Genomic DNA, 12,251 nt, shown 5'->3' on the forward strand with positions numbered 1-12,251 from the left:
ATTTCAGCTAGAATGAAACCAGTTTTTAATTTTCTTAAAAGGATTTTAAGGTCAAAATTATTTGCCCCCTTATATTTGTTTTCGATTGTCTACAGAACAAACCATCGTTATAACTTGCCTAATTACCCTAACCTGCCTAATCAACCCAATTAACCTAGTTAAGCCTTTAAATGTCATTTAAAACTGAATACTGGTATCTTGAAAGATGTATGGTAAAATAGTATGTACTGTCATCATGACAGATAAAATAAATCAGTTATTAGAAACGAGTTATTAAAACTATTATGATTAGAAATGTGCTGAAAAAAATTTGTTTCCGTTAAATAGAATTTAGGGAAAAATTAAACAGGAGGGGCTAATAACACAAGAGAGCTAATAATTCTGACTTTAACTGTATCTGCTGTACTATTTGAGAAAATGTGTAAATGTGGCCCTTAAAGTATAACGGTAAAAACATACTGCTGGAAAATTGGTCTAAAAATGTTAGAAAAACCCAACTGAGCTAGCCAAAGATTACAGTGGCAACAAACCTAAACATTACCAACCATAGGAAGAGAAACCAATGAAATACCAATGGAATTGTGCAATAGTAGAACATTTCAAATCGAAATCAGCAAGTACAAAAAAATATTTCATTCAATTCTTATAAGCATGATTGGAAAGTAAAAATTAGGTACTTAAAAGCTCCTTTTGTAATTTATACATATGCAAAAGGACCATCTGTAGCTCTGTGTTAGAGAAAATGTGGTAAAATAGGAGATCAAACCCACATTTTACCCTAATATTAAAGAATTTTGGTACAATGTTAAAAAGAAATAGGTAAGATATTAGACATAGAAAATCCCTTTAATCCAGTTGTGTGATTATGGAAAAATTGCCCAAACAAATGTTCAATGAAAAAAGAGATATTATTATTGGTTGCAAAGAAAATGATAACAGTACATTGGATGTAAGAAGTTCCCCAAAAGGTGGCTTACTGGATTCAGAGAGTTAAACAAGTGTCTATAATGGGTAAAACACTGTATGCCTACAAATGAAGACGAACTGGCAGAGCTCTGAAGAGCTGGAAAAGTATTATAGGATTTTTGGAGATGTACATTTATAGTTTAATTAACTTATTAAACCACAAACGTAACACAATGTAATATGATGTACATTATATATACATATATAGAAATTGTTTTTTAATTCCCTTATCTGTAAGGGGTTAACTTGTCGTGGAAGGTGTTGTTATGTAAAGTAACAACAATAAAAGTCTTAAGCATATATTCACTTCATATTTAACCTCATTGTCACTCTCCAGGTGTACTCAACGCCTCCTTGTCGGAGTAACACTGCACAGGACGAAGGGAACTACGACTTCCCGCAGCCTTCGAAGCACAAACAAGAAGGAATATATGACGTCCCACCAGCGTCGCTCTCTAAATCTTCCCCATGCTCCAACTACGACTTCCCACCCAGCTCTGAGCAGATATCTCGCAAAGTCAAAAACGACAGCGCCGGCATCTACGATGTCCCAGCTAGCCAACTTGCTGCAAGTGGATCCCAGGACTTGTATGATATTCCACGTGGGATGCCACAGAACCGACATGCATCCTCTGAGAGAGACAGGAATAAGTCCGTTTACGATATCCCACCGACAGACACTCGAATGGTCGGTGACATTACGGATGGTGTAAACCGACTGTCGTTTTCCAGCACGGGAAGCACTCGCAGCAGCATGTCGACTTCTTCGTCCTCTGCTGGATCGCCAGCTGAAAGCCGTCTTGCGTTGGATCTAGACTCTGCGGTGCAAAGATTGAACCGCGTTCAGCAAAATCTCGAGTCTTCAGTTGGCGCGCTGCAAACTCTAACAGCATCGCCTAACTGGCGAACGTACAGCTTCATGGAGCGTCACGCCAACGAGGTTCGCGTTTCACTAGAGCGCGTCAAGCTCTCAATGTCAGACTTTCTTATATTTGGCCGTGGAGCTTCAGCAAACGCAACTGCGTTATCCGATCAAGGACTGCACGCCAAGTTACGACGCCAGTTGCAACGTTTAGAGGATTCCCATCAGATTCTTCTACAGATTTATCAGACTCTAGAGGACAACAATTGGGCGCTTAACATTCTAACCGCTGGCGGCATGCATCACAGCAAGAGCGACGAACTGGAACGTTTTGTAATGGTGTCGCGGACGCTACCTGACGATGCCAGACAGCTGGCTTCAACGATAGGGAGCAGCGCAGAGCTGCTTTTCAGAAGAGCACCAATCGAAGGCATCGTTCACCCCTTTACCTGCAACCCAACAGAGGACAACGGCTTCAGAAGCCAGAGCAAACCGTTCCCTGTATCGCACGACAAAGCCAACATGAACAGCGAGAAGTGCGTTAAGAGCTGGATGGATGATTATGACTACGTTCATCTCCAGGTAGAAATCACTTTAAAAGCATATAACGTACATCAGTGGTGTCCAAACTCGGTCCTTGAGGGCTGGCGTCCTGCATTGTTTAGCTCCAACTTCCTTCAACACACCTGCCTGAAGTTTCTAGTATACCTAGAAAGAGCTTGATTAGCTTGTTCAGGTGTGTTTAATTGGGGTTGGAACTAAAATATGGAGGACACCGGTCCTCCAGGACGAAGTTTGGACATCCCTGACTTATATAAACACATCCAAGGTCAAAAAGTACTTTAATTTCCTAAAAAATCACATAAATGATTCGTTTGTAGAACACCACAAGTCCACAAGTCTCTGCTCTGATTGGTCGAGTGTAATTGGTCTGTTGATTTTAATGCATTACCATACTATGTTAGTACCTTATCTGTGTTAAAAGCTGGATTGATGATTATGATTATGTTCATCTCCAGGTAGAAATCACTTTAAAAGCATATAACCTACATCAGTGGTGTCCAAACTCAGTCCTGGAAGGCCGGCGTCCTGCATAGTTTAGCTCCAACTTCCTTCAAGATTCTAGTTTACCCAGAAAGAGCTTGATTAGCCGTTTCAGGTGTGTTTAATTGGGGTTGGAACTAAAATAGGCAGGACACCGGCCCTCCGGGACCAAGTTTGGACATCCCTGACTTGCATAAACAAATCCAAGGTCAAAAAGTACTTTCCTTTCCTCATAAATCACATAAATGATTCGTTTGTAGAACACCACAAGTCCACAAGACTCTGCTCTGATTGGTCCAGTGTGATTGGTCTGTTGATTTCAGTGCATTACATACCATGTCATTACCAAACCTGCGTTAAAAGCTGGATTGATGATTATAACTACATCCATCTCCAGATAGAAATCACTTTAAAAGCATACAACTTACATCAGGGGTGTCAGAACTTGGTCCTGGAGGGCCAGTGTCCTGCATGGTTTAGCTCTAACCTCCTTCAAGACACCTGCCTGGAAGTTTCTAGTATACCCAGAAAGAGCTTGAATAGCTGGTTCAGGTGTGTTTAATAAGGTTGGAACTAAAATATGCAGGACGCCGGTCCTCCAGGAACAAGTTTGGACATTCCTGACTTACATAAACAAATTCAAGGGCAAAAAGTACTGGATTCGTTTGTAGAACGCCACAAGTCCACAAGTCTCTGCACTGATTGGTCCTGTGTGATTGGTGTATTGATTTCAATGCATTACCATACAATGTCATTACCATATCTGCGTTAAAACCTTGATGATTATGGCTACGTCCAAATAAAAATCACATTAAAGCATATAACTTCCATAAACACATACAAGGTCAAAAAACACTTGAATTTTCTCATAATATATATTTCAATGCATCACCACACCATATCTGTTCGATTGTAGACATGGTAACATAGATTTCACCATAACACCTACAACCTGAGTACTAGAAGAACTAGTTGATTAAATACAATCACAGAGAGGATGTCTCCAAGGGGTAAGATTAGAGAATAGTAACCAATCACACGCGTTCTGTTCAGCTTTGGAACACAATGGCCAATCAGAGGCATTTGGATTAGTCATCATTGAAAACACCAGAGTTTTCAGATGTTTTTAAAAAAGTGCAAGTGTTTTGTCCTGATAATAAATGCTTCAGGGTTAAAGAACTCAATGCTCTAGGACAGAACCATAGCATCAAAACCATTAAGTAAACTTGTTTTAAATCTACAAAGATCACTTTCAGAAGTCAAACTGGAATCGCTCTGAGCACTTTAGAATTGACTTATTGTTGTCATGCACTTAAAACTTTGGAGACTTGCATAACTACATGACACTGCATGAAATACAATATACATAAAAGCAAAGCATAGATACTTTGGACAATTTGGAACCACCAGTAATGATAAATTAATGCAAAATAAAGACGATATACAGACTTGCATAATCAAGCCATCGGTTCAAGTTTTTAGGAAATAGTTTGTGCTCTTCCCTCAATCGTCGTTCACTGGTAATCCCTAATGCAGAGATTAAGAATGAGATCCCTCATTTCATCTCAAAGTGACATGCCTTTGGGATTCAAATGAATCCCAGTGAGCTTTTACTTTTAGGGAATCTCTAGCAAAAGACGTAAAGAGGTTATTCACCACTGAATACTTTATGCAAGAGTCTGAATGGGATTTTGAAGAAAATAAAAAGAGACTACTGCTTATTCAGACTGAGCTCACAAGCCAAATGAAGACAGACTTGATCATTTGAATTAAAAAGGGATTAGTTTAATACCACAGTGTCCTTTGGATGTTCGCTGGAGCTTTTAGGACACTAGTTGCTGTAAAGCTGCTCTGAAACTGTTTGTTGCGACTTGCTGACTGACTCTGTTGTTTTGCAGGGGAAAGATGAATTCGAACGACAGCAGAAGAAACTGTTGGAGAAGGAGAACATCACCAAACAGGGCAAAGTCCAACTCGGACAAGATCAGGTATGCATTAGACATCTTCAGATTTTTTTTGTCGGTCACCAGAGAAGTAGCTCATGATTAATGCTGTGTTCACACCAGATGCGGAACGCGCGGATAAATTGCGCTATTCCCGCGTGAACATTTGTGTTTACTCGCTTCATTCGTGCGTCAAAACCCCGCTTCATTCGCGTGTCAAATTCAATTCAAAACACATGCGGATTCGCGTGATGGGCAGGGCTTCTGTCTGCCCGAAGACTCTAGCTTCATAGCTAAATGGCTAACATGGATTTTATGAAGAAAATAACAGTGTTTATGTGCTTTATGAAGACTGAAAAACAGCGTCGATACATTTAGGGTCGTGTCTGAGTCCACTACATCCTTTCAGAGGTGCATCCAGCTCTGTGAGCTCATAAACTCCTCCAGAAACTGAACCTGGAAGACGGAGGCTTTCAGCGGTGCTTCTGACTGAGCCAAGCCGAGTTTGATGAACTGTTGTCGGTGAAGGCTGGAGGATTTCCCTCGGAAAACCAACAACAGGTTCTACATCACAATCACGCCCCCGACAATAGCAAGCTTCTGATTGGTAACGCGGCGCGAATGTATGCTGAAGTTCAGATTTTCGAATTCGAGAGATTCGCAGAAAACGCTTGTTAAGCGCGTCAAATTCGCAAAACGCTCAATTCGCCCCACGCCATTCGTGCAATTTGCATCATTCGCGCCGCACCATTCGCGCATATCGCACTGCAGGATGTCTATTCGCGCGTTTGTATTGACTTAACATGTAAATCACTCGCACTTGACGCGCGTTCCGCTTCTGGTGTGAACGCAGCATAAGAGTTAAGAGAAACGAACGGCTCTGAACAAAAGCAGTCGAAACAAAGCAAAAAACAGTCAGGTGCAAAAAACAGTCAGGTGATAATATCCACATCAGTCATTGGCTAGAGAAATTTCATGAACTGCATTTTGATTGGTCAGAATTAACGAGATGGAAACTCACTTGCCCAACACACGAAAGTAAACAAAGAGTGACGGAAAAGTCAGCAAGCCTCACAACTCCACATTTGTCCGCTAACGTTAGTTTTCTGTTTAGTTAATTATCGTTATGATAATCAAAACAGTTCTGATTTAGATGTCTTTGCTTCACTTTACAGCTGAACCAGTTCAAACAGCTGGAGCAGGACGTGATCAAACCAGTCGAGAACGACATCACCAAGTGGATTTCCCACCAAAACTCAACAGGCTCCTCCTCCTCAGACTCCTCCTCTAATTTCTCTATGGGAGGCGGAGCTCCGTTGTGTTCGCGGGACCGCCAGCTGCTGGGCTTCTACGCGGACCAATGCGAACAGCACTTTGTGACTCTGCTCAACGCCGTAGATGCTTTTTTCGGCTGCGTGAAGAGCGGACAACCTCCGCGAATATTCGTCGCGCATGGAAAATTCGTGATCCTCAGCGCTCACAAGCTTGTTTTTATAGGTGACACGCTTTCCAGACAGGCCACAGTGGCGGAAGTGGCCAACAGAGTCATGAATTTAAGCAACATGCTATGCGAGATGCTAAAAACTGTTGTTAGCTCCACTAAAATCGCGGCTCTTCACTATCCCAACACGGCGGCGGTACAAGAAATGGTAGATCGGGTCACAGACCTCTCACATTTGGCACAACAGTTTAAGGTGCAGCTCTCACAGATGGCGGGATTGTGATGTCATCGACCTTCAGAAAACAAACTCATTTAAATATACATATATATTTATACTCATTCCAATGTAGATGCGTCACTGAAAGTTGTAAATACTCCTGCGGTCTGTACATATTTGGCTCCATGTTTTTTGTGTAGATTGTTTTATATTATATTAATAATAATAATGATCGTAATAATATTAACTGTATGAATAGAAACGATCTGTAGAGTGGCTGTTAACATTCCTGATTGTTGGTTTGTGTGTGCGTGTGAGTGTGTATTAGGCACCTTACGAGTTGTCCTTAACTGCGATTATTGAGTATTTTGCTGAAGCTATGATATGAGATGGTGTTTTGTACATGTGCTGTATTGTGTGACGCACACTCTGCCGAACGGTATGAACAAAGTAAAAGATTTCTCCATCGTTGAGAAGGAAATTGTGTTTTGGTTGTTTTTCTTTGAACACTTTCGTAGATGGAAACCAGTCAAGAATAATATAATAATAATTAATACAAATATAATATTATTAATAATTATTAGTATTAATATATTAATATTAAAATAAGCCTGCTTTTAGGTTAATTTTTTTTATGTTTTTCACCTTTAATGTATAGGACAGTAGAGATTAATGACTGGAAAGCATGGGGAGCAGAGAGAGGGGAAGGATCGGCATAAGACCGCGAGGCGGGAATTGAACTCATGTGCTCAGAGTGCATGTGTCGAGGCACTAACCACTACACCACTGGCGACGACTTCGTGGCAATATTTTTATGAAAATGTAATTAAACACATTTCCTTTCCTACTCATTCTCATTACCATATTGCAAAACATCAGTATATGTGTTATATCTTCTAATTTAAGCATATTTGAATATATATCATAGAACTGCAGTATTTTACCTGACATATTTTACACAGTTGTTTACTAAAGACCTAAAACTTTATGCTTAAAGTGATTAATATTTACAAAAATACTACATTTTGGGGGCATGAAATGTGAAGTTTTGCTAAAATATTTCAATGTACACATTTCTGATACAGTATTCAAGTATCTGGGATGAATTAATCATCGTTTACATGTTCATTTCACATTTGAATACTAAGTTTTTGGTACATCGCTGACATGTAAACAACATTATTCATTCATTTATCACAACACAAAAAACACAAACTATAAAAATGCAGATAAAAGAGCTTTCCTCATCCATGCCAAATATGTGATATTGGTCATATTTCATCATATAAAAGAAATAATTAAACATAATAAATACAATATACATAAAAAAATGCAAGGTTCCACACAATTTATTCTTGCTGTACCTACACAAATCGATTAAGTTAATGAAACGAATTTAAGTACAAATTGTTTTTTGAACATAAAACAATTAATTTGTCGCAAAAAAATCTCAAGAATCTTAATTTTAAATAACTATTTTGAACTAGCAACAAAATTCTATTTTTTGTGTAATCTAATCAAAGCTTTTGCATTGTGTAATATATATATATTGTCACAAAGATTGTCACAATATGGCAATGAGAAGTAAAGGAAAAAGTGTTAAATTAATTGTCATTAACATATTGCCACAATACAAAAAAAGACTTTAATTATATAAATATATAATTTTATTATAATGACTAATTTTAGTTAATTTTGTGCAGCAGTGTTTGTTTTAGAACTTCTAATTTATGCTTATCTACTAAAACAATCGAATTAAAGTTTTTTATTAGACATATTTTACACCATTTTTCAACTAAAAACTTCATTTTCGCTGTTCATTTTTAAAAAAAAAAACATTTTGGAGGCCTAAAATGCATTGTTTTAAGGAAAAAAAGTCAATGTAACTGAAAACCATATTCAAGTATCTTCATGAGCGGGGATAATTATGAAAAGGAGTTCATTATACATTTGAATACAAGTTTTTTAGGTTAATAGCTGACATTTAAACACCAATTTTTATTAAAAATGTCACCATGCACCTATTACTGTGTTTATTGTCATTTACCTTTCTATTGGGTGGATCTTGGGCTTTGTTGTATATAGTTCCAAATCTAAAACGTTCAATAAATAATCAAAACCCTCACAGCGTAAAAAAAAAAAGATAATAAATCACTTTCTTCATGCATGCAAAATCTTCTTCTAATCTAATTTCCCGTTCTCCTCATGGCGATGTGACCCGAACACACTTCATCACAAGATCTATTCTGATATATCACAGTGCATCTAACTAACTAAACCATGCTAAACAAACATGAAATCTGCCAACCGAAGATGTTTTCCCAAGCATTTTCAGCCCAACCAAATGTCCCACCGATCTATAATTACCAAAGTACGATCGGGTGATCCAACAGGACAGATATAATCTAATATAAAAAGCCCTTTGATGGATGTGAGCTTCTCTTTGGCCCTGGCTAAGTAATACTTTCCATTGTGCTCGCTAATGAAATGAGCATGTATCAAGGCTGATTCGGGCGATGATGAGAGGCCATGCTAACGGGATTGAAGAGCAAGTGGAGCACAGACTGAACCCACTGCCACAGCGTATTACCATTAACATTAACCTGCTGGAACATCCGAGACGTGCAGCAGGAACATCATGCGTCCGCCCAATCTGATTGCATAAGTATTGTTATGCATCCTGATAACAATATAGGTCACAATCAGTATCACATTTTGTGTTGCAATAAGCTGAAACAACACACTTCTTGAGATTTTTGTTGGACAACCTAATTGTTTTATGTTCAATTGACTTAAATCTGTTAAGTTAACTTAATCAATGTGTGTTCGTTTGGACAACATGCAGGAATTAAGTTACTTATTAGTAACTTACTAAGTAACTTATTAGTTTTAACAAATTTAAGGGGATTGAACGAAATTAAGTTGTCCCCCAAAAAGAATCATCATATTGGACAGAACTAGAAGGCCTGAAATATTCGCCATTGGGTTTTTAGTGAGTGATGTGTTCAGCAGATGCGTGTGATGACTGAGCGAGTGGCCTGTGGTCAGATGACGGACATTAGCTCATGCAGCAGGTGCTCTGCGGCTTTCGGCAGCTGCACACCAGTTTACCAACCATTATACCAGTGGCTAATGGCTAAATCTTTGACGGATCGCTCTCTGCATGCTGCGGTCAGGACATTTGTTACGTGCAGCAGTGTTTTACTGTGTTTCTAACGTGGCTTGAAGGAATACTCCAGTATGTGCACAACAGGCGGTGTGTCTTGATTTACCTCAAATCCAAACAGTTTTTATTTATTTAAAGGGGAAACGATTCCGTCATCATTTACTCATCCTTCACTTGTTCCAAACCTTTTGAAGAAGATCATTTGAAGAATGCTGAAAACCTGTAACCATTGACTTCCATAGTAGGAAAAACAAATAGTATGGAAGTCAATGGTTACAGGTTTTCAGCATTTTTTAAAGTATCTTCTTTTGTGTTCGACAGAAGAAAAAAAACTCAAAGGTTTGGAACAAGTGAAGGCAGAATAAATGATGACAGAATTTTCAGTTTTGGGTGAACTATCCCTTTAAATGAATACAAAGGCAAGACAAATTTATAAAGCGCATTTCATACACAGTGGCAATTCAAAGTGATTTACATAAACAGAAATAAAAGAAACAAGAAAAATAAAAACAATTAATAAAAATGATTAAGATTAAAATGTGTTAAAACAGGTTATAAAAGAATTAAGAAACGAAAGACATGCGATCTGTCGGACGTAGCAGTGTCATTCAGTAAAGGCACAGCTAAACAGATGTGTTTCCAGTCTTGATTTGAATGTGCCTGATGTTGGAGCACATCTGATCATTTCTGGATTCTGATTGCAGCAGCAGGGGGCGCTGTTAGTAGCTGAAGGCGGATTCACCCTGCTTTGACTGAACTCTTGGAGTTTTTAGTTTATTTGATTTTAAAGATCTGAGTGATCTGAGTTTATATTCAGTGAGCATATCTGTAATGTATTGAGGCCATTTAGTGATTTATAGACCAGTAATAATACTTTAAACTCTATTCTGAATGTAACTGGGAGCCAGTGTAGAGACCTGAGGACAGGTGTGATGTGCTCTGATTTCCTGCTTCTGGTCAGAATCCTGGCCGCAGCATTCTGGATGAGCTGCAACTGTGACTGTCTTTTTGGGAAGGTAATCCACCCTGCTGCTGATAAAAGCATGAACAAGTTTCTCTAAGGGTGCTTTCACACCTACACTTTTGTTTCGGAACGTATCTCGTTTGCCCAGTTAGCGCGGTTCGTTTGGCATATGTGAACTGGGCAATCGCGCTCTGTTCTGCGCCAAAGTAATCGCTCCGAGATCGCTTGAATGGCTCGATTAAAACGAACCCTGGAGCGGTTCGATTGCAGTGAGAAAGTGATCCGATCCGAGCGCGGTTATATCACAGTGTTTTATGGATATGTAATAGGCATACGGCTAGATGAAGAGAGAATTATGAGTATGTCGGGAAGTTTCGCGAGTCTCCGGATGCCCGCAAACGAGTGATGATCTCCCGGTAATCTCGCGTATCTCTCTCGGTCCTCAAATAGGCATCGTTGCGCACCCTTCTCACCCCTCCCCACCGCGTCTCTCCTCAGACACGTCGCGCGCGCACCCTGTCAATCACCACCAAACCACCACCTCTCCTGACAGCTGAGCGGGACGCTGCAAATTAAACCCTGACATTCTGACCAATGTGAGGAGAGTTTACTCGCACGTGACTTGTTTTAGCTCTTTTGGTGCAATTAGAAACTTTGCAGTGTGAAAGCAAACCGCTCCAAGAGCAAAGAGCAACAATGTAACAATTGTAATCTCTGTTTCGGAACAACTGAATCGATTCACAGGTGTGAAAGCACCCTAAGTCTTCACTGGAAACAAAGCATCTGAGTCTTGCAATGTTTTTGAGATAATAGTATGCTGATTAACTTACTGCTTTGACATGACTATTGAAACTCAGATCTGACTCCAGAGTCACACCAAGATTCTTGACCTTATTTTTTGTTGAGGGTTTAGATTCACTTGAGTGAGTAAACAGTGAGAAAATGTTCAGTTTTTGCGTGAACTACCCCTTTAAGTTGCATTCACAACTGAAAAGCCACTGAATGCCACTTTATAAAACTGCTCTGGAACAGTAGTAATTGTGAAAAGAGCTATACAAATAACTTTAATTGAATTTCATAACTTTAGAATTACAGATTTAACCACATTTTTGCATTCAGAAATTGCTGTAATGAAAATTTTAGCTTAATATGAGCTCAGAAACATTATTTTAATATGTTAAAATGACATTGCAAGAGAATGCGGGAGCTTAAGTTGCATTCAAACCTGAAAAGTTACTGAATCCAACATCTGAACTTGTCATTCTTGACCATTTCTAGAACATTCTCCCTCTTTTAAGCATGGAAATGAATGCTAGCAATTATGCTGGAAACTAAGCGACACCAACTAGCAAGGCATCTGTCTCCATGCACTGTCTGGCACTTACACTAAATTAACCATTTGAGCATTTTCTGCATTCAGGACTGAGTTTTTCTCAGGGGGAAACAAAGAAGAGAAAGAAACTTTCATTAAACATGGCGAGAGCGCTGTAAATCCTCTCCAAGGCCTTTTCCTGGTGATTTATCAGCCTCTTCTAATGGCATCGGGGGGAGTTTCTGTGGTCTTGGATGAGTCTGCAGTTGGATCTGCACTGAATTAAAGAGCTCGAGGAGGGAGGATCGAGCTCTCCAATCAATGCTTGAAGACTCA

General features: G+C 39.2%; 1 protein-coding gene and 1 long non-coding RNA gene across 2 annotated transcripts in view; one reads left to right on the top strand and one right to left on the bottom strand.

Annotated features, from left to right (window-relative positions):
• Positions 1 to 6,954, top strand: part of nedd9 (neural precursor cell expressed, developmentally down-regulated 9) — a 53,837-nt gene extending 46,883 nt beyond the window's left edge. The window contains 3 exon segments of the mRNA NM_001077282.1: positions 1,304 to 2,410; positions 4,771 to 4,860; positions 5,991 to 6,954. Of these exon segments, the coding sequence (NP_001070750.1) occupies positions 1,304 to 2,410; positions 4,771 to 4,860; positions 5,991 to 6,539 (1,746 nt within the window). The 3' untranslated portion in view covers positions 6,540 to 6,954.
• Positions 1 to 12,251, bottom strand: part of LOC137488460 (uncharacterized) — a 112,943-nt gene that overhangs the window by 98,948 nt on the left and 1,744 nt on the right. The window lies entirely within an intron of this gene.

This window comes from Danio rerio, chromosome 19, assembly GCF_052040795.2.
Source record: "Danio rerio strain M-AB ecotype USA chromosome 19, GRCz13ab, whole genome shotgun sequence".
In the NCBI taxonomy this organism is placed as follows: Eukaryota; Metazoa; Chordata; class Actinopteri; order Cypriniformes; family Danionidae; genus Danio; species Danio rerio.